The sequence below is a fragment of the Dryobates pubescens genome, chromosome 3 (genome assembly GCF_014839835.1).
Source record: "Dryobates pubescens isolate bDryPub1 chromosome 3, bDryPub1.pri, whole genome shotgun sequence".
Taxonomy (NCBI): Eukaryota; Metazoa; Chordata; class Aves; order Piciformes; family Picidae; genus Dryobates; species Dryobates pubescens.
In genome coordinates, this window is record NC_071614.1 from 27,261,814 (window position 1) to 27,283,088 (window position 21,275).

The window sequence follows — 21,275 nt, forward strand, 5'->3', positions numbered from 1 at the left end:
CAATCCCACAACTACCACTAAACCACCAATGCTGATGTATTGCACAATACGTTCGCTTAAAGAGAGACAAAGATGGTGATAAACAAGTTTACTCTACCAGTTTATAATAATGAAAGAAGGTAACACTCACTACCTGTTGTACAGAAAAGGCACGTCTCAGAGAACATAAATCAGAACCCCAGCCTCATCCCCAGCAGTGGAGTTCCATATATTTTTGGGGACTATGCAAGCCAGATGTCCCATGTTAGACTACACGGTTCTGACGTTCACGGATCCTCTCCAAACATGGAGCAAACACGTAAGTCTATACCCGCCCCCCCCACCCCCCCCACCCATTCAGACACTGCGAGAGCACCATCTGACCAACATGGACACAGAGGGCAGCTCCACTCCCTCGATAGGGAGGGACAAAGAGGGGACAGAAATCCGCCGACCCACCCCCCACCCCCAACTGGCGCCACCAATCCCACGGTTGTTTGTTGCTTGGCCAACACTTTCTCCGGACGACATGACATGGGAGGATCTACTGACCTCTCAGAGAAACGAAACTGGTCCCTTCGCGGCTGGGAAGCCCGACTTGCACCCACTCCCCAGTCTCTACCCGCTTCCCCACTGTCTTCACAGCGCCGGCTGCCGTCACAGCGCGGGAGCCCTCACATCAGGCGGAGCAGCCATGCTGGGCAACGGGTGACAAAAACCAGCTCCGACTGATAACGGGTCCTCACAAACCCACCTGCGAAAGCCACCCCGGCGCGGGCAGGATAGGCGCGGCGGGGCTCCCAGTTCGGCACTGCCCTGAAAAAGCGCGCCGGGGCGGGGAGAGACAACACTGCTAACCTGCAACCGATCGATCTCCCTCTCTTCCTCCCCGCCACTTCCAGAGAGCAAAGGGGTGCCCAGCCACCGCGACACCGTCCGCCAGGACCCCACACAGACAGCCTATCCCTAAGCTACCTCTCCTTATCGCCGAAGCCGCCGGGGCCGTTAAACCGCCACAGGCTCAGAGCCTAGGAAGATCCCAAGCCCGCGCGGTAGGAGGGTTGGGCCAGGCAGCGACGCAGCCACTCCGGTGCGACGGAAGAGAAGCCGCGGGCGCGGCGCCTGCGCGGTCCCAGTCCACGGCGCGAGAGGGCCGTTTCCGTGCGCCCGCCATTTTCGAGAAGGCGGAGCAGCGGCTGGGGTTGTGGACCGCGCGGCTAGGTGGCCTTGGGGCTCCTTTCCCTCCGATTTTCTCTATTGTGGGGGCCTCGGGAGTTAGTGGCTAGGCCTGCTCGCCTCTCTCTGGGCTTCTCAGGAATGAAACCGGGATGTAAGTTTCTACTAATCCCTCCCTGAAGGCAGAATCCCATTCGTCGGGGGCCTCAAGATACCACGGCCTCTGCTCCGCAGGTGTTCGCTTACCGGCGGGAATTATCGGCGTTGCAAGACAGCAGCCCACTTTTTGCCCCAAATATCAGTGGGCAGGGAGAACCGTCCGAAAGGCTGCTTGTCTGCCAGTGAGTGCGTGAAATGTCTGTCTCAGTGGTGCATTTTATCTGTAATTCATATCAAGGCGGGAATTTTACTTGCTTGTGTTCAAGGTGCGGATGCGTCTTGTTTCGCTTTCAGGCAATTTCTCAGTTGTCTTTTCATCGGGGGGAGGGAGGGAAGGACGTTTCAGAAGGAATGTGTAAGTGCAGAAGCACGCCGTTCCTATGTTTCAGGTGCTCAGGTTAATTGGCAAAGCAGTGCCGGGTGCTGGGGTATCGCAGTAGTGCGGAGGCAGTGAGGGAGTTGTTAATTGCGGTTTCCCTCCCGCCACCCCTTTTCCCCCTTTTATTGTTTTTAAAGGCTTCTGTGTTTTCTGGCTGTGGAAAAACAATAATAAAAAACACACCTTTGTAGTCTTAAAACGCAGTTTGTGGAACTTAAAAGCTATATATAGCATGATCTTTGAAGTAATTTCTAAGTATACGAAAAAAATCATGTTCAATCACATGTCTTTGGAAATTAATCACTGTAAGCAGGTTGGAGACTTCTGATGGATGAAGGTTCTCAATAAAATCTGAGTAGACTGATTATTCCTGTTAAAAGTATACAAGATCCAGATCCAAACATTTCACAATATGCTCAGAAGAGCAGACTGGCAGGTCTTACTGACTTTCACAGCTCAACCTTACATGCATGTTGAGTGGTGTTAAGGAAAACTGTTCAAATAACAATATTTTCTCACAATGGAGGGGAAAAAAAGGGTTGGTTTTGTTGTTTTGGGGTTTTTGGTACTTTTCTGAATGTTTATAGTTATATTTTCATTATTATTTGTAATCTTACAGTGTCAAGTGTATATAGGACATTTGTTTTTGCTGTTAATAATGAATTATTACTGTGTGACATTCCATGACAGTATTTAGAAACCAACTAATTGCTTTTAAACAAAATTGTACTGCTACAGACTGGCAGGAACCAAGTGATAGCATGAAAAGACGTCTCTTTTTTTGCTAAGTGATCTCATATTAAACCTTACTGAAGCTGAATACCACACTTGTCTTTGAGATCCCCTGTGCGTGAAAGAAGGTGATTATCCTGAACTTCAAGAAATTATGCCATGTATTTGTATGCTGTATTTGTATTTTTAATTCATTTTATGTGCTTGAAATGTAACAACCACACAAGTAAGATATTATACCTTGTATACATACAACTAAAATCAGGTTGAGTGATTGTAGTAAAGAAATAGATTAGAAAAGCATGATTTCTTTTGAAAGTACATCTTAACATGAGAACTCAATCTAAAAACAACCATGGACTGATTAGCTGCCTTGCTTTACAAAAGTTAGAAAGCATAGAACAACACGCCATACAAAGACAGGCTTGCTCTTCTGACAGACTGTGATGATGTGGATAAATGTAGAAGACTGCTGAATTTAACATACCCATGCTCACTAGAGGCCACATGGTGGCTTAGTTCCTCAGATGTCTGAAGAATATCTTGGAGCACAGGTAGCTCTCTCATCTAGTCATGGTTTATTCAAAGGGGGGGGTGTTTTATCATGAGATACAGTAGTTTCAGAAATAACATTCCAGATTTTATTTGATTTTTGTCTTCTAATATTGAGGGAGAAGAGGGGAAAAGTAGATAAATAAGTGTGAGACAGTGCAGGAATAGATTGGTATTGTGTGGAGGGAAAAGCAGATTATTAGAAGCTTTTTATAGAGCTGGCAAAGCATGAAAAAGAGAATAATGAAAAAAGGAAGAAAATTAAATTGGGGAATGGGATAGCATGGGGTATAGAACTACATAAGTAAAGTTAAATAAGTTAAATAAATATACCATGTAACGTGTATGTTTTCAGTTCCCATTCATTATAGGTAGTGCCAGTCACACAATACCAAAATTAAAATAGTAAAAACACACTGTCTGGTGTATTTCTGCAATCATAGTGTTATAAATGTTGAAATGTTTGTTGAATGGGATCTCTGGAGGCCTTTAATGCATCCCTTGCTTAGCAGGAGACTTCCACCAGTATTGGATTGATAGTGATTCTGCAGACCGATAATGACAAGATGTTGAAAATTTCCAAGAATGAAGGTTCTGCAACCTCTGTGCAACCACTGCTGCAGTACCCTCTGTCTTTCAGTGATCTGGATGAGGATATTGAATGTACCCTCATTACGTTAGCAGGTGACAGCAAATTGGGCAGGAGTGTTAATCTGCTCGAGAGTAGAAAGGCTCTTGACAGAGGGATCTGGAAAGGCTGGATTGATGGGCTGAAGCCAAGGGTATGAAGTTTAACAAGGCAAGTGCCAAATCCTACACTTGAGTCACAACAACCCCATGCAACACCATAGCCTTGGGGAAAAGAGGCTAGAGAGCTGTCTGCTGGAAAAGAACCTGAGGGTGTGGGCCAGCAGACAGCTGAATATGAGCCAGCAGTGTGCCTAGTTGGCCAAGAAGGCCTGTGTCAGAAATACTGTGGCCTGCAGGACAAGGGAAATGATTGTCCCCCTGTACTTGGCACTGATGAGGCTGCACCTTGAATACTGTATTCAGTTTTGGGCCCCTCACTACAAAAAGGACATTGAGGTGTGTTGTGGGTTTAGGCCCAGCAACAGCCAAGCCCCACAGAGCTGCTCACACAACTACCCCCTCCACCCTTTCCCCCTGGTAGGATAGAAAGGAGAAACTGTGAGCCAAGTGCAGTACAAAGAATGAGGGAACAACAGGGATAATAGTAATGAAGTAATTTATAGAGGGAATGACATAAACCACAGACCCTATGCAGCCAAAGCTTGATGAGCACCAGCAACCTCCTTAAATAGTCTGAGTGATGTTACATTCTATCAAATATCCCATTGTTTGGTTCAGCTGGCTGTCCTGGATGTGGTCCACTCTTAACTTCTTGTACAGAAGATTAACCTTATCCTAGAGAGACCCAGGACAAGATGCTGGAGCATGTCTGAAGGGCAAGGAGAAAGGGAGGCTTAGGGAAGACCATACTGCTTTTGCAGTAAGGTGGGGATCAGTGTCTTTTCCCAAGTAACAAGTGAAATGAAGAAACAGCCACAAGATGTGTCAGGGGAGGATTAGGTTGAATATTAGAAAAGAATTCTTCACTGAAAGGGTTGTGAGGCACTGAAACAGGCTACTCAGGAAAGAGGTGAGGTCACTATCCCTGGAGGTATTTAAAAGACTTGTGGTGCTGAGGGACATGGTTTAGGGTGCATTTGGTAGTCTTAGGTTAATAGTGGGAGTTGATAATCTGGAAGTTCTCTTCCAACAAAAACAATCCTGTGATTTTTTTTCCTGAGGTCCAACTGGAATTTCCCAAACCAGAATCTGGCTGTTGGCCCTTCTTACATCGACTTGGAATATTACAGAAAATTTTCATAGAATCAACAAGGTTGGAAAAGACCTCAAAGATTATCAAGTCCAGTCTGTCACCCAAGACCTCATGACTACTAGACCATGGCACCAAGTGCCACATCCAGTGCCCTCTTGAACGCCTCTAGGGCAGTGACTTCACCACCTCCCTGGGCAGCCCATTCCAATAGCTAACAACTCTCTCTGTGAAGAACTTTCTCCTCACCTCGAGCCTAAACTTTCCCTGGTGCGGTTTGAGACTGTGTCTTCTTGTTCTGGTGCTGGTTGCCTGGGAGAAGAGACCAACCTCCTCCTGGCTACAACCTCCCTTCAGGTAGTTGTAGACAACAATAAGGTCTCCCCTGAGCCTCCTCTTCTCCAGGCTAAACAATCCCAGCTCCCTCAGCCTCTCCTCGTAGGGCTTGTGCTCAAGGCCTCTCCCCAGCCTTGTTGCCCTTCTCTGGACACATTCAAAAGTCTCAATATCCTTCTTAAACTGAGGGGCCCAGAACTGGACACAGTCCTCAAGGTGTGGCCTAACCAGTACTGAGTGCAGGGGCACAATGACTTCCCTGCTCCTGCTGGCCACACTATTCTTGATGCAGGCCAGGATGCCATTGGCCTTCTTGGCCACCTGGACACACTGCTGGCTCTTGTTCAGCCTACTGTCAATCAGTACCCCCAGGTCCCTTTCTGTCTGGCAGCTCTCCAGCCACCCTGACCCCAGCCTGTAGCACTGCATGGGGTTATTGTGAACAAAGTGCAGCACCCGGCATTTGGACTTGTTGAATGACATCATGTTGGACTCTGCCCATCTGTCCAGCCTGTCAAGATCCCTCTTCAGAGCCCTTCTAACTGATCAACACCTGCTCCCAACTTGGTGTCATCTGCAAATTTACTGATGACTGACTCAATCCCCTCATCCAGATCATCAGTTAAGATATTAAACAGGATGAGGCCCAGCACTGATCCCTGGGGCACACCACTAGTGACTGGCCACCAGCTGGATGTGGCACGATTCACCACCACTCTCTGGGCTCGGCCCTCCAGCCAGTTCCCAACCCATCGCAGTGTGCTCCCATTCAAGCCATGGGCTGACAGCTTGTCCAGGAGTTTGCTGTGGGGAAGGGTGTCAAAGGCCTTGCTGAAGTCCAGGTAGACTACATCCATAGCCTTTCCCACATCCGCCAGGTGGGTCACTTGAAAATTTTAATTCTGTCATCACTGTAAATATTCCTTAAGTGGATTTAATCTTTCTGTTTGAACCAGAAGCATTTTAATGTGAATCCTTCCATTTCTGATCAGGAAATTACTTCCTTTGGAGGTGTGATTTTTCTGTGTTTTTAAACCAAACTTGGATTATGTGTATGTAACAGGCACATGAACCTTGGAAATTAATGATTTTTTGTGTGTGTGTGTTGTATTCTGAAAGCATTTCACTTTGCTTGATCTTCACAGTTAAAAACTTCAGACTGATAATAAAGAAGTTAGAACAATGGGAGTGACTAATCTGTGGCAAATCCTGGAGCCTGTGAGACAACCTGTCAACTTGAGCAGTCTCAAGGGAAAAACACTTGCTGTTGATTTAAGTCTATGGGTTTGTGAAGCACAGACTGTTAAAAAAATGATGGGAGTAGTTACCAAGCCACATCTGAGGTATGGTATCCATATAAATTACTGTAGTCAGAAGTCTTCTAGATGTGTAAGTTAGGTATGACCCTCCAACTTTAAGACTACCTCTGAAATTTGTATGATCGTGTTGTTTTGATTCTGCTTTTAGCTACATACATAAAGGGTTTGAAGTCATACCGGATGAATTCAGTCTAATGCTCAGGTGCAAATAGCAGCTCTTGAGCCCAGGCTACCTTTTCTTGAGGCCTCAGCTGTAGATAAGGATGAGATGAATGTGAGCAGAATCGTGTCTGGTTTATTGTGGTGTAGCACTGTGTCATACAGAAATCACTGGGGAGCACTAATGCTTTAATTCCTGTATATATTTTGGAGGCTGTGTGGTGGAAGGTAATATGGGTGTTTTAAATATTTATTGCAGCAGTTTGAATACTAGTCAACTCAGAGCATACTCAGGCTCTAGCCTGTTCTGGCTTATATATTCTGAGAATAATTTATTAAAATGTTATGGATAATTAACTATAAAACTTGAAGCATGACCAAAGTCCTCACTTCCCCCTGATAGGATGTCCTGTGTGCAATGGAATGGAAGCATCAGCACAGATCTCTTACACAGTCCTTCCCAAAAAAGACAATAAGATTTCTACCAAAACCTAAATATTTTCAGGCAGTTGGAAATTAAATCATTTTTTGCTGATTATTGTGGAGAAGCTTACTGCAAGTGATTTATTTTTACATGCTTTGTAAACACAGACCTAGTTTCAAAAGATCAGGTTGTCCTTTTTCTTACCGATAGCAAATATACAAAATTAAATCAAAATTAATGATCTTTACATGCCATTTGAGGATGTATAAATGTTTGGTCTATTCCTCTTGAAAGACTGATCCTGGAATTACTGTAAAAATTCCACCCATCAGTGATGCTGGTTGCATATGAAATAAACTGGCATGGTAATGATATTGATGTGTCTTATCTAGTACCACATTCAGGCATATCAAGATCTGATGTATTGATAGATTTGGAATCAAAAATCGATGTAAATGAATAAATGTGAATATATATTTGGAAGCAAACTTTAGATATTGAATGGGTTTTATTAAGCCTGATACATTTTCTTATGTCTTTACACCTTAAAAAAGATCTTTCCCATAGTTATGTGTTATTTTCTTGGGAATTTTGTAGAGCTGTTACAAGTTCATAGTAAAAAACTTCAACTGAATATAGGGATATAGATAAAAGTTTTGATAGCTTGGGGGTGAGGAAATAATAAAAGGTGGAAAGAAGGCTAAGATAGTTCCTACAGTAGGCTGAGGAAAAGATCTGGAGAAATCAGGCTTTGCTAATTTGGCCTCTTGTGGAACACCTTGCTTTATTGCAGAAACCTATTTTTTCGGTACTCTTTCTTAACGTCAATGGGAATTAAACTAGTATTTGTCATGGAAGGAGAAGCCCCAAAGCTGAAAGCAGGCACCATAAGTAAGAGGAATGAGATGCGCTATGGACCTTCAAAGAAAGTCGGAGCTGCAAGAACAGGGAGATCATTATTTAAAGCCATTTTAAAAGAGGTAAGTACTTGAGGGCTCTCTTTCAATAATTTTAATGCAAGTCTGACATCTATTGAAAGACATCTGTCCTAGCTTGTAGTAGTAGTGTAACTACTCAAACAGCATTGCTTCACAAAGATGAACATTCCTTTGTTACTCTACTTTTGAAAACATCCTAAATATCTATTTAAAGTGTAATGAATTTTGTGAAGGAGTAGCCAGTAAACATGCTCTAATCAATTGAGTTGTGTAAATAATACACTGATCTTACTTGGATATTTCTTCTTACTGTTACAGTAAATTGTTTCTCCCTAAGTAGTGCTTGTATTGATTTAGTATTCTAATGGCAGTGTCACGGGAGCAGGGTTTATATACACTTATGCCTGAAAAAAGGCATGCAAATAAGCTGATCTAATTCAGCATTCAATCTCACTTTCCTCTTGGATTCCTTCTTTTAGTGTCTCGAACTGCTGGAGTGTTTAGGGGTCCCTTGGGTTCAAGCAGCTGGGGAAGCAGAAGCAATGTGTGCCTACCTAAATGCAAAAGGACATGTTGATGGATGCATTACCAATGATGGAGATGTCTTCTTATATGGTGCTCAAACAGTTTATAGGAACTTTGCCATGAATGCTAAGGTAATGTACTTCATCCCGTTCTCATCTTCAGACTCTTTACCCAGAATGAAAATAGAAGGAAGGGACTTAAAACCATTTCTTAGATACTACTGTACTTGCCCTCTATTACTTTGGTTTGTTTAGAATAGTACATTTAAGGCAAGAACATTTCTTTCATTTGATTCACTGGGAAATCTGTGTGTTGGATGTGAGAGTAAAACTACTGAACTGAAGAACACTTGTGGTTTTACTATCTGTTTGTCGTGCTCTGTGATGTGTAATACAAATCTACTAGCAACCTTTTTTTCCCCCTGAACTTCAGTGAGGTAATTGCTTTCTATCATTTACCATCAGGACATCTAGGAGTAGACAGCCTCCTAGATCTAATAACAGCATTCACATACTTGGATCTTGCAGATCTGTTTTATTATTAAGGTGTTTATAATTAATACTATTAATGACCTTGAGGTGAAGTGATCATTTGGTAGGAATGCAGTTTTCCAGAACTGGTGAAAGGCAATTTTGATTCCATGTTATTGTATTATAGTCCCTCTAACCTTCAGAGCTTCAGGTGTTCCTATAACTCATGTCTAATGTGCTAGGTAACATTTTTTCTTGTTTTATTCATGTAGTACTTTAAGATGTCACTAATACTGGGTAATGTTAGTTTTGCTGCTTTTTCTACAAATAGTAAACAACAAAACCATCTCTTGACTACCTAATTTTATTTCATTATTCAATGCTTATACTTAAAACTTGAAATTCCAGAATTTTAGATATTCATGTGGTATCTATGAATTACATTATGAATATTAATTGCTGCTGCTTTGTTGTGTTGTTTGTTTTTTTCCATGTTGGACTGCTGTTACGGGATAGACCCATTTCCTGCAGATGTAGATAGAAAGGGGTGGTCAGACAATCGCAACTGAATATAAGACAGGTCAGTTCCTTCCCTGATGTTACAGCAGTAATATGCATGGTAATTTTCTCTCACAGGATCCATATCTTGACTGTTACACAATGTCATCTATTAAGGAGAAGCTTGGTTGTGACAGAGAGTCTCTGATTGGGCTGGCCATTCTTCTGGGTTGTGATTATATTCCAAAGGTAGGCATTATAATCTTTTATTACTGTAACGGTTTAGCGCAAGGGCTAACCTGCCTGTTTCCCCAACACAAAAGTGAGGGGAAGAGTAACATACACAACTCAGGGCTGAGATAAAGAGATAAGAGTTTAATATAACATAAGACATCATCAGCACAATGCTATCTTAGCTAATAATCTAATCTTATAATACAATACATGATTACCATATCTTAGCCTGTTTGCAGAAGCAGCACAGTGAAATACACAGGGGGCAAAAAAAACCAGTGTAAAACAGGAAACCCAAACCAGCAGCTACCCAGCTCCCACTTGTTCTGCTGCCATGCCTGCTGAGAGCTGTGCCCACCCAAGAACCTGAAACCCAGAAGCAGCAACTGGAACAGGAAGCCTTCCATGTTGCAGTCTGAACTTAAAACCCCATAATATTTTGCTCCAGTTAGCACTTCCATTTTTTGAAGCTAGCATGACTGCAGCATGGTAGGAATAACAGCAGCAGGTTCAACTCAATCCATGCCAATTACCAACTTACACTGTCTTGAAAAACAGAAAAAATATATCAAGGGGTGACATGTGCATGCTGACAAAATTGTAATCAGTGCATGATTACTGAGATCTAGTTGAAGAAGATGCTTAATTAGTTGCTGTAAATTTGTGAAAGCTTAGAGATAATCAAAATGGTTCATTAACATTAATCTTTTTAAAACTATTATGTATTATTCCAGACTTTTTCTGTAATGGAGGGGAAGACAAATGTTTAGCTGTTGATTACATCAAGCAAAGATGTAAGAACTCAGATGTTGGTGAGGATGCTTTTATACTGGTGTATAAGTACATCCCTGGCAGAGCAGCTGTGGAAAATGAGAGAAACAACTTTGTCTAATTTGGAAGAATTTGGAAGACTTTAGTAGTGATGATTTTGAAATGTAATTATTAATAATTCCAGTTCTGGATGCAGTTTGGATGTATCCCCTTGACTTGCATTATTTGTAAATATATGATATATGAAGAAATAGAAGTCACTATTTGTAAGTTTGTCTTATGAATGAAGTGAGAAGGATCTCATTTGTTATTACTATAGGGTTTTTTCTTTTGTTTCTTTTTTTTTTTCTGTAAGCTTTGGGATAATTTTTGAAACTTTGAACAGAAGCTGCTGCAATGGATATTTGAAATGGAAACGAAGTGGGATGAAACTTGATTTCCATACAGTTTCTCATACAGTTGCTCCCATTCAAGCTTTCAGTGAATATCTACTTACCTTTAAGTCCAATATGATACTACTGTCACTTTAAACAGCTGATACTACTGAAAAAGCAATTAGCTCTCATTATTTTTTTTCTGAAAGACTTGCTTCTGTTATACAAATCTTTAAATAGTTGTTTATTATTATTACAAAATAAATGCATAAAGAGAGAGGGAATAAAAATAAGTAGTGACTAATCAGTACTTACTGTAATGGAACTAGCATGTGGCAGAATGCCAAGTTATTGCATAGTCCTAAAGTGACATGATTATGTAATGTCAGGTCTTTTCAGTTACTGCAGCTTAGCAAAATGGATCATGACAGAAACTTCTGAGGAAAGCTGAATTACAGGAATGTGTTTGGAATGGGCATTGGCAGAATAAGTGAAAATACCACTCTATAATTGCACTTATTTTGTTCAATATATGTCAAAATGATGCTTTCCTTGGAGAAACTGAACATCCGATTTCCTGAGTAGATGTAGTTCAGTGAGAACTTCCAGTTGGCTTCGAATGTGCATTTATTTCATCTGTTTGCTTATATTCAGTTCAGCTATTACAGATGAGTGAAAATAAGCTATAGATTTATTTATAGTAATACTGTAGAAACACACTCAATATAATCTTTATATTCAGCTGTACTGATTCTTACCAAAATGGGATAAGGATTGAAAGAAGAACTGGAACAGCAGGTTGCTCAGAGCCCTGTCCAAACTGACCTTGAATGTTTCCAGGAATGGGGCATCTACTACCTTTCTAGGCAACTTGTTCCACTGTTTCACCACCTGCATTGTAAAGAACTTATTCCTGATAGAAAAAGTCTACCATTTTTTAGTTTAAAACCATTACCTGCTGTCCTGTCTCTTCTATCTCTTAAGTTCCAATCTTTTGACTCTAAAATTCAGAAGATTATTGTGATAATTATTGTAATTTCTCTACATAATGTTATGAAAGTAGTTTTTATGAAAATCTAAATGCATCTGTTTGTCATTAATTACTGCTTCATATTTCTCTCTGTGCAGGGTGTTCCAGGAGTTGGGAAGGAACAGGCTTTAAAGTTAATTGAGACTTTGCGAGGTGAAAACTTACTGGAAAGGTAAAGTGAAAATTGACGTTGCAGGCTGAAATACTTCAGCTCCAAGAAAACATTTGTAATACTTTAACTTCAAGAGAGGGGGAAGGTTACTGCATTCCTTACTTGGTTTGCTAAATGAATTATGTGTTTTGCCAGGCAAGCTTCTTAACTGTTTTAAACATTAACTGACTTCTCGCTCTTGAGCTAGCACATGTGTGTTGGAAAGGAAGTCACAGGGACTGATGAGAGACTTTAGCTGATCTTTAATTGGGTGAGAACACAAGACACTACAATGTCTGTGATAAAAGTATAATGATATAATAAAGATATAATGATATAATGTCCTGTAAAGAAATTGAATTCATATATTAGAAAATTCTGTTTCTAGGATTTATAAAAGGATTATTTTTCAGTGTTTTAAGTATGAAAACTAAAAGTATTTCTTAATCCTTTCAATATCATCCTTTCAGGTTTGAGCAATGGAAAGAACAATTTCAGTATGATAATAATCCACTTCTGGTTGTTAAAAGAGAAATTCACTGTTCTGAGTGCCATCATCCGGGTCAGTGTGAGAAGGGCTGAATAACCTCATTGTTTAGTTTTTGTTTTGGGGGTGGTTTTTTGTTTGTTTGGGTTTTGATTATTTATGGCTAGCATTAAAAACTGCTTTTCTCGTCATTCAGCTTCTGGGTTATCTTCACATTTTCATTCTTTCATACATGTATACTTTTGAGGCTAGGGACTACCTTTCTGCGAATGTCAAGCTAGTTGATATCAGATCGAATGTGCCTTTTTAAGGTTATCAGTAAAGAAAATACGCTGTACTGACAAGCAACTACTTATTTAGTTGTCTGAATTGGTCTTGCATCAAGAGGACTGAATCTGTTAGCATTGTTGGGTTTTGCTGCAGTGTTTTCTTAAAAATAAATTCATCTTAAGGAATCAGTGAACTTGTTCAAACTCATTGGCTGGAGAAGGAAAAGCTTATTTCAAATATGTTACTTATGTACATGTGCCAGGTTGTCAGGACTACTTTTGTAGTTTAGGGGTAATAAAGTTTACAGCATAAGGTGTCAAACTGTTGGGGGAAAGATCTTGAAAAAAAATGAAAGGTTGCTTGGATTTGTCAGTTTTCAACGTTGATACACAAATACAGCTAATGCACTCAGATCTGCTTACAGCTACTATTCATATCAGATTCATGTTTTTCTGATCTTTGTACTGTTAGCTTTGTGTGTCTGGAGATTTTAGAAACCTTTTCACCTCATGGCTTTCTGTGTCTGCTTCTATAGGATCATACAAGGAACATGAGCACAGTGGATGTCAGTTCTGCAAAAGCTCTAGATACTGCAAACCCAATGACTCCAAACACTGCTGTCCTTGTGAATGGCATCGGTTAGAACGAGTGAAACAAGCAAATGCAGTGGAGGACAATATCAGAAAGTAGGAATGACTTGAAAATTAAACTGCTTTGCCTTGTGTTCATGTGTGGGGTGAGCATTTGAATTCTACATTTTTCCCATTTGTATTCAGTTCCTAACATCTTACTTTTACCTGCAGAAAAGCTAAGAGTTGTGAGGGGTTTCCATTCTCTCAGGTATTTAATTTCTATTTTTTTAATCAATTAATTGAAATTTCAGTTTTTTGCCCTCTCTTAAACTGCCTATTTTTTTGTTTTATCCAAGGTTATCCAAGAATTTCTTGTAAACAAGAATAAATTGATGAACATAAAGGAATATCAAAGGCCAAATTTATTGTCTTTTCAGGTATATAACAAAATACTGGGTATTTGGTATTTTTTTGCTTTGATAACTTTGATTTCTGTTGGTTATTTTACTGGAAATAAGAATTAAAGAATCTTTCTATAACTTCTGCCTCATTATTTTTGAAAGTCTAAAATTGACTTTGAAAAATTTCAGTTGATGTAAATAGTTTTGTAGAAAAGTGGAAGAAAGAGAATGCAGAAAATAGTTCACCTGTTTTGTTTTTCCACTAGAGTGCATTGCTGAGTGCTACATTAACTGATAAAGTATCATGTCATTATATGGCATAATATATGCTTCAGAGGTGTTACCTTTTTGTTTTCATCTGCCTTTCATAAACACATTAACAGATAAAGCTCTTGTTTTTATTTGCACTTGCTTCATCATTGTGCTGGCACAGTGTTTTGGCAGGTCATGATTGTGGACTTTTTACTGTTACCTTCCTTTTCAAAGATACTTTTTTGAGATAGCCAGCTTCTATATATATAGGAAGCAGAAGTGGCTTTTATTCTGAATCACAGAATTCTTTTCAGTTGGAAAAGACCTCTAAGATCATCAGCCTTAAGGCCACCATGGCTATTATACCATGTCCCAGTACCACAGCCACATGTTTCTTGACCAACTCCAGGGATGGTGACTCCATCACCTGCCTGGGCAATGTTGTGTGTTTTTCCAAAAACAGATAGCAGGCTTGTGTGTAGCACAAGCTAGCTTTCAAGTTCAGTTTGAATTCAAAGTACACAGTGCTCAAAAGTAGTCTAGCTTACTCTCTTTCCATAGAAGAAAGGATAAATAACCTGTGAAGCTTCATTTTGTTTTGAAGTTCAGTTTTTTTGAGGAGATGAGTGTGGTGTTAATATTTTCATGCCAGCATTGTTTTCTAAGAATAATTTTTATTTGTTTAAAGGAGATCTTTTACAATGTTTCACTTTCCAAGATGGATGACACTGTAAGAATTACGTATAGCATATTAGAACTCCCTTAAACAGCGTAGCTTCAATGAAGGTCTGGGCTCATCCTTCTCTCACATGCAAAATCTGTAATTTGCACAGCTTCTTCAATAGCTGACCTGAATCTGATGAGGTATTTGGTAACTGTCTTACCTGTGCTGCTGCCACTACACAGCTGTTTCCTTGGCTTGTTATTGCCAGCTGATGAATCTGCCCTGTTCTGGACTGTTCCTTCCCATTGCAGTGAGATGCTGTAGGGCATTACACTAATGTACATAAAAGCATTCTAGATATTTCAAGTATTTTATGTTGTGTCCCTACTACATAGCTATCTACACATGACATCTAATAGAATAAGAAAGTTTTCAAGTTTGGGGTGTTGGTTTGTTTTTTTATACTAACAGATATTTGCAGCTGAGAAGATGGAATGGGCCAAACATTATGCTTGTAAGAAACTGTTAGGACTATTGACACGATATGATATGATCCAGAGAAAATCTGGATACACCAATTCAAAACAACTGCAGGCAATACGGTAATGTACTTTGATTCCTTGGACTTAAGATGTTACTTATGCTTCTGGATGAAAGTCATGGATTTTTTTTCCTTTTTAAGAAAGTACAATGGTTTTCTTTAATCCCCGTTTCAAGCTTTGTGTTCATTTTGACTAGACATAAAAATGTAGACCGGCACACCAATTCTTGCACTACTGGTGCACGAAGAAATGCATATAGCAGCTTCCTTTATGTGAAAATGCCTGTTTCCTTATGCTTGCTTTCTGTTTTGTATCTTTGGATCTGCATGTGAGATTACTTTTGTTACTTATGTACATGTGCCAGGTTGTCAGGACTACTTTTGTAGTTTAGGGGTAATAAAATTTTCAGCATAAGGTATCAAACTGTTGGGGGAAAGGTCTTCCAAAAAGAATGAAAGGTTGCTTCTATTTCAGCATTACAGGTTTGATCCTCCTCACAGGTTCTTAGTAAAAGTTTAATTGACTCCTGTCATTCAAAGTGAGAGACTAAGCTTGGAAATGAGCATCTGCAGATTCAGTTGTTGTCTGGTTCTTCATTAAAAAGGCGGTCATTATACTATGTGTCTGATAAATCATTGGCTTACGGATTTGTTCTGCTATCCCTTCTTCTCAAAAGAGCATTTTCATTCACAACTGCTGCATTTAGGAATATAGGAATAGCCAAGTATCCTGTTACAAAGAATTGATGTGCAGGCATTAAAAGATACTAAAGCCAAAAAAGCTCTACAAGATAAATGGGCAACTACTTTCCCCCAGAATTTTTTCTTGCCATCCAGGTTTCTGTCACTCAGGGGTTTTCTATGCTAGGATTGGTACCTATGTATTCTATCAGCCCTTAATGTATTTCTTTTTTTTTTTAATGATCTAATCTTTTACTTAAGTTACATAACCTTTTGGAATGTGCAGTGACCATTAACAGATCTCTGCTTAACTTCACTGTGTGAAGGGAATTGTGACTTATTTAGTATAAAAGAGTTTCATTTCCCAAATAAAACTTAAACTCCCTCCTCCTCTCTGAATGTTAACCTTGCAAGAAGGTTATTAGGGTTTTTTCATGTTCATTCATGATGTTCAGTGTTATATAGAGCTTGATTTTGGGTGGACAGAGGAACAGTCAGTAGCAATGTGATCACTATCACGTCTAGGCTGATGAAACTGGTCTGTGAAATGAGTGCTTCCAGTGTAGCTGTTCTTTTCAGTGTTATGATTCAAAAGAGTGGAGAGACCATTTGGGGTCTGCTTTTTTAACAGATTGGCTAGATAAATTACCAGCATTTATTTTGAATTAATTGATTGACAACCTCTGTTCATAAGACTTTCTAGTGTTTCAAGTGTTTCCAAGCCAGATCATGTGTCTTCTGGAAGATTTCTTCTGTGAACAAGTGCTTAAAAATGCAGTAATGATTTGGCAGGAGCCTTTTGACACTTAGCAGCCTATTAAATTGGGGTGTAGATAACGTTTTTAGAAAAATCCTGTAGACTGTTCCTGCTCATCTCATGTTTTATCTTCCTTCATGCTCATGCAAAAGCTATAAATGACCTTGTCTGGCCACTCAGAAAGTCACTGCGTATGGCAAGAGCCTTCTCTGTGACTAATGTTTGTAGTAGACTGTCATGGTTGTCTGTTATGGACTAGGTTTTTGACTTCTTGTTGTGCTCCTCTGAGCTGTATAAGTGAAAAAAAATAAAATGTCTCAGTACTCAAATCTAGATCCAAAATTGTACTGGGCAACTTACACAGGGAAGTAGTATATTTCTAAGAAGGGGTATTCATTTCACTATTAAAAGAATATTTTTTTCTCTGAATCATTATAAATTAGAGTGCTGAAATATTTTTAGGCACTTGAGATTATTAATTTCCTGTTTAAACAGTATCATTTAATGGGCTTCTTTTTGTTCTTACAGGATAGTCAAGACACGTGTTAAAAATGGAATTCCTTGTTTTGAAGTCGAGTGGCAAAAACCAGGTTGGTCTGGCTCCTATTTACATTATGGAACAAAACAGTTCATAGAAAGTGGACAAGAGTTTGACATCATTATGAGGAAATGAAATGTGGGTGAGATTAGGAAGAGTTCTATGAAAACAGTAGAGAATGTGCATTGAATTTCATATACTTTGAAAGTAAAAAGTAAAAATAAAAACCTACCTAGAAAACAAGAGAGTCTTGTCTTCAGGTACTTTTTTGGTATGTTTGAATAAGACCTGGATTCTGTTATCCTATCTTACTTCACTATATACCTGAAGCTGGGACTGTTTGCTAGCTAGAAGTTTTTCTATACTGACAGGCTTCTACCTTTAGTATACTTGGAAAGTGGCAGAAAACAGGCAGCTTCACTTGTAGCTAAATCTCAAACACCTTTCATTCTTTGTTTTTCTTATTCCTTACTTTGATATGTGTGTATATACATGTCTAATGTACAATCAATTTTTTAGAACATTATGTTGATGCAGAAGATCAGCCTGCAGAGTTGTTCGTAGTCACAATAGAAGAGGAGTCTTTGTTTCAAGCTGCTTATCCTGATGTTGTTGCCCTTTATCAAGTGGGAAAGTCAGAAGTTCTGAATAAGAAACAGAAAAGTAAGTCCAAAAAGCTTATTTCTTACAAACGTATGGGTCTTGCCAGAATACAGGAAGGAAAAGCAACATTTATTCCATCGAGCAGTATCATGTTTTGTCAAGATCAGTGCATGATGTTTTGCAGGGATTGTTCTTTTAACTTACTATTATCTTCTTTAGCACTGGGAAATCTGAACTGTGATTAATATGCCATTTTGATATGCCTTTTTGTATTTTTCAGACAGGAAAGACAGACCGAAAGAAAAGGAATCATCAAATGTTTATGATGAAGTTAGTGACCTTCTGTCTCAAATTAATTTAAAATCTAGATGTGGAATTCTTCCTGGGCCAGACTCCATGTCAGATATAAAACCTCCCCCAGAAGATCAGGCATGCCAGAGAAGTACTGAGTCAAAAGCGTTAGCTGAAGGTTCCCATGTGATAACTGCTCAAATGGCAGCATCAGCAACTGCTCTTCCTCTGACCGTATCACCTTACTCACTCATACACGACACATGGACTGACTCGCCTGTATTGCCAACACAAGTGACTAAAAATTCAGAGGTGTCGTTGTATTCCTCTGTAACAGCTGGTCTTCAGCTGAACAGTATTGACTGGAAAGGAACCTTGTTCAGTGCTTTACCAGCCCGTGGGGGTGGTACCTGTGATCCAACGGCTGACTTAACTGAATGTTTAAAACACAGGGATCCACTAGTTCATGAAATAGCAACAAGTAGCTCAGAAGATTCTGATGCTGTGCAGTCTGATCAGCATCACTCTGATAGTGTAGTTGATCTGGTTTCAGATGATGCAATGGAACATCTTCAGAAGTGGTCTTTAAGTGAGCGAATACCTAAGAAGTCTTCTGTTCCATCAAAGCCCTTGTTGTCTGAAGATGTAGTGCAAGTGGAGACTTTGGAATGTTTTAAACAAACAAAAGAAACATTGAGTGCAGATAAAGAGATCTCTTCCTCGTGTCAGTTCAATAAACAAATGCAGGGAAGTAAGAATATGCTATCAGAAAACCATGCAAGAAAATCTAGTGTACCTGTGGATCAAGATCGGTACAAAAAGGCTGACAACCTGGCCAAGATGATGCAAAAAGACCGTGATATAAGCAGTTCAACATCTCTAGCCTTCAGTGGGCAACCAGAGACACTCCATCCTGGGCATGGAAGACTTCCAGCGTCTAAAAAGCCAGCAGGTGTTGGAAGTGGCTGTCATGTTGAAAAAGCTTGTACTCAGTCTGCTTGGAAAACTTCTAAAAAGAGTGTGTGTTGGAACAGATGTTCTTCTAGTGAAGACAGTGATGACATGAACAAAAATCTAATCTGTGAGCAGCAGAAAAGGCAACCAAACCCTGGTCAGTTTAAAAAATGTTACAAGAAGAGGAGTAATGCTGTTACTAGCCAAAGAACAAACAGTGACTCAGCCCTTGTAATTAAAGGGAAACAGAAAAAGACCGACTTAAAAAAATCTGGTACTAGCTTCTCATTGCAAGTATCTCCAAAACCATCCTCTGTAGGGGAAGTTAATTGTTCCCAAAGTCCAGAGCAACCATTTGAAAGGTTGGGTTCTGGTCCTACGCAACAAGCCAAAAGTGCTCTTCTGACCTGTGCATGGGCAGACAGTCCCCTTCCCCTGTCTGAAAGGCTAAAAGGAAGAGTAAAAATCAATTAGGTTCTCTATAAAATAGATTATGATACCAATTAACTCTGAACATTCAGATTTTCCCACAATTATTTTCTCAAAGTTTCTGCATTATATTCTTAGCAGTTTTAGTGGACATGGTCTTGAATGAGTAAGAAGTGCTGTGGACTGCTGCATAGTGATGCTAAAATTTGAAACTAAAATGTCAGCAAAAATACCTAATAGGTGTTTATAGGTAAGTGCCAGGTATTCTGAAGTGGTACATAAGCATCAAGATACATTGTACAAGGCAGCAGGAGGGTTTATTCATGAAATAAGAAGGTGGGGGGGCGGGTTTCCCAGACAATTGTAAGGGTTTTGTGCACTGCTGTTGGGCCTTCAGCTTGTAAAAACAGACTTACTAAAATGGTGCCTGCACAGCTGTTGGAGATTCTTAATAAGGCAAGGTGATAAAGCTCTCTTCAACTGACATTTTCCATTTTGCTGCACCAACTTAATTTTGCTAGTTTTAAAATGACCTTTCAAATCCTGGTGTGCCGGTTGTGTTGATTATATCTCTACCAGGTAGAGATGAACAGCAGATGTCCCTTGCAGGGCAGCTAAACTTTGCTTTGCGTGTGTGCATCTTCCAAAGAATGGAATAACCCAGGTAAGGATATTCTGGTTTTGTAGCTGTCATACCTAATATTTAAAGAAAATTGATGGCTGTTTTTAATCAAACATTTATGGTATGGGATTTCTTTTTTTCTTAAAAATTATATGAAATTCCATCTAACACTCACTTCTACTTATGACAGAATGAAGGTTAAGTTACAGAGAATCAAAATCTAGTGAGTATATTGGAGATTCTTTGAATGATAGAATGTGTGGTTTTAGAGCAGGAGCAATTCCACCCTTCGAAGGTGTTCTTCCTCTTTACTGTAGAAGCAATGTTTGTTCACACACACAGAAAAAGAATTGTTTTCAACAGCTTATGAAAGTGCCTCATTGCTTGCATTTAATTGCTCATAACTTCTATGGACCAAACAGAAGGAAGGCCACTCTTACCAAGATACAAAGTTAACAAGAGAAATTTAGAATCCCAGCTCCTTAATGAAAATACCACGTCTTTCTTCATCAAGGCCAAGGCTTTAAAATTTAGGAAGGTAAATTCCAGATGTGTTTAAAGAGAAAATAAGTAGTCTGTAGATAATCTATAATTACCCAAATCAGTAGTTTCTCCATCTGACCACAGAAGAAAATAAGAAAGTTTTTTTATAGTTGGTTTTCCAAATGAGAAATATGTTATGGAAACTAAAAAAAAAAATACATTGGAAATGTCTTTTCCATTTTGTAGATAGTCTCTATTGTGGAGACTCTTAACCACCCAATAGATGTGAGAGGGTAGCTAGAAAATTAAATTGTCAAGGAGTCTAAGAGTTGCAGCTACCTAGAGACTGTAAATGGAAAGGCCTTTTATGGAGTGGTCAGCTGGGGACAAATCAGACCAATTTTTGTGGAAAAATATTACTGGTTTTGCATGATTCTTTTCCTTTTTGCTGATTTTGAATACTGAAAGCTGGAATCAAGAGTTTGAATTTTCATTAATAAAAATGCCAATATCATGTGAACAGCCTCTTGTTTATTCTCTTCCAGTATGGGAATACACTGTTTTGGTGGAAGGGTCTGTGTGTGTTTCTATGATTTTTATGTTTTCCTTGGAATTTGGGGCATGAGCAGTTTTCTGAGTCTTTGTATTCCAAATCTGGCTGGAACAACTGCTTTAGTGGATGAT

General features: G+C 39.5%; 2 protein-coding genes across 2 annotated transcripts in view; one reads left to right on the forward strand and one right to left on the reverse strand.

Annotated features, from left to right (window-relative positions):
• SMC6 (structural maintenance of chromosomes 6) overlaps nucleotides 1-1,410 on the reverse strand; it is a 35,086-nt gene extending 33,676 nt beyond the window's left edge. Inside the window, exon 1 of the mRNA XM_054179880.1 lies at nucleotides 955-1,410. The gene's annotated coding sequence lies outside the window, so the exon portion shown is untranslated. The remainder of the gene's footprint in view (nucleotides 1-954) is intronic.
• A 4,897-nt stretch (nucleotides 1,411-6,307) lies between these two features.
• On the forward strand, nucleotides 6,308-20,598 carry GEN1 (GEN1 Holliday junction 5' flap endonuclease). The gene is made up of 13 exons (XM_009909464.2): nucleotides 6,308-6,496; nucleotides 7,849-8,035; nucleotides 8,473-8,649; nucleotides 9,625-9,735; nucleotides 11,994-12,067; nucleotides 12,517-12,608; nucleotides 13,339-13,489; nucleotides 13,607-13,643; nucleotides 13,732-13,812; nucleotides 15,164-15,294; nucleotides 17,200-17,261; nucleotides 17,729-17,872; nucleotides 18,093-20,598. The coding sequence occupies exons 1-13, from the start codon at nucleotides 6,336-6,338 to the stop codon at nucleotides 19,529-19,531; spliced, it is 2,847 nt and encodes a 948-aa protein (XP_009907766.2). The 5' UTR covers nucleotides 6,308-6,335; the 3' UTR covers nucleotides 19,532-20,598.
• Nucleotides 20,599-21,275: the final 677 nt, after the last annotated feature.

Bases quoted from the DNA above. Each gene is read 5' to 3' on its own strand.
- GEN1 (XM_009909464.2), top strand. From the start codon at position 6,336: ATGGGAGTGACTAATCTGTGGCAAATCCTGGAGCCTGTGAGACAACCT. The intron at 13,490-13,606 runs GTAGGAATGACT...TTTTACCTGCAG, and splicing joins GTGGAGGACAATATCAGAAA to AAAAGCTAAGAGTTGTGAGG. The intron at 15,295-17,199 runs GTAATGTACTTT...TTGTTCTTACAG, and splicing joins AAACAACTGCAGGCAATACG to GATAGTCAAGACACGTGTTA.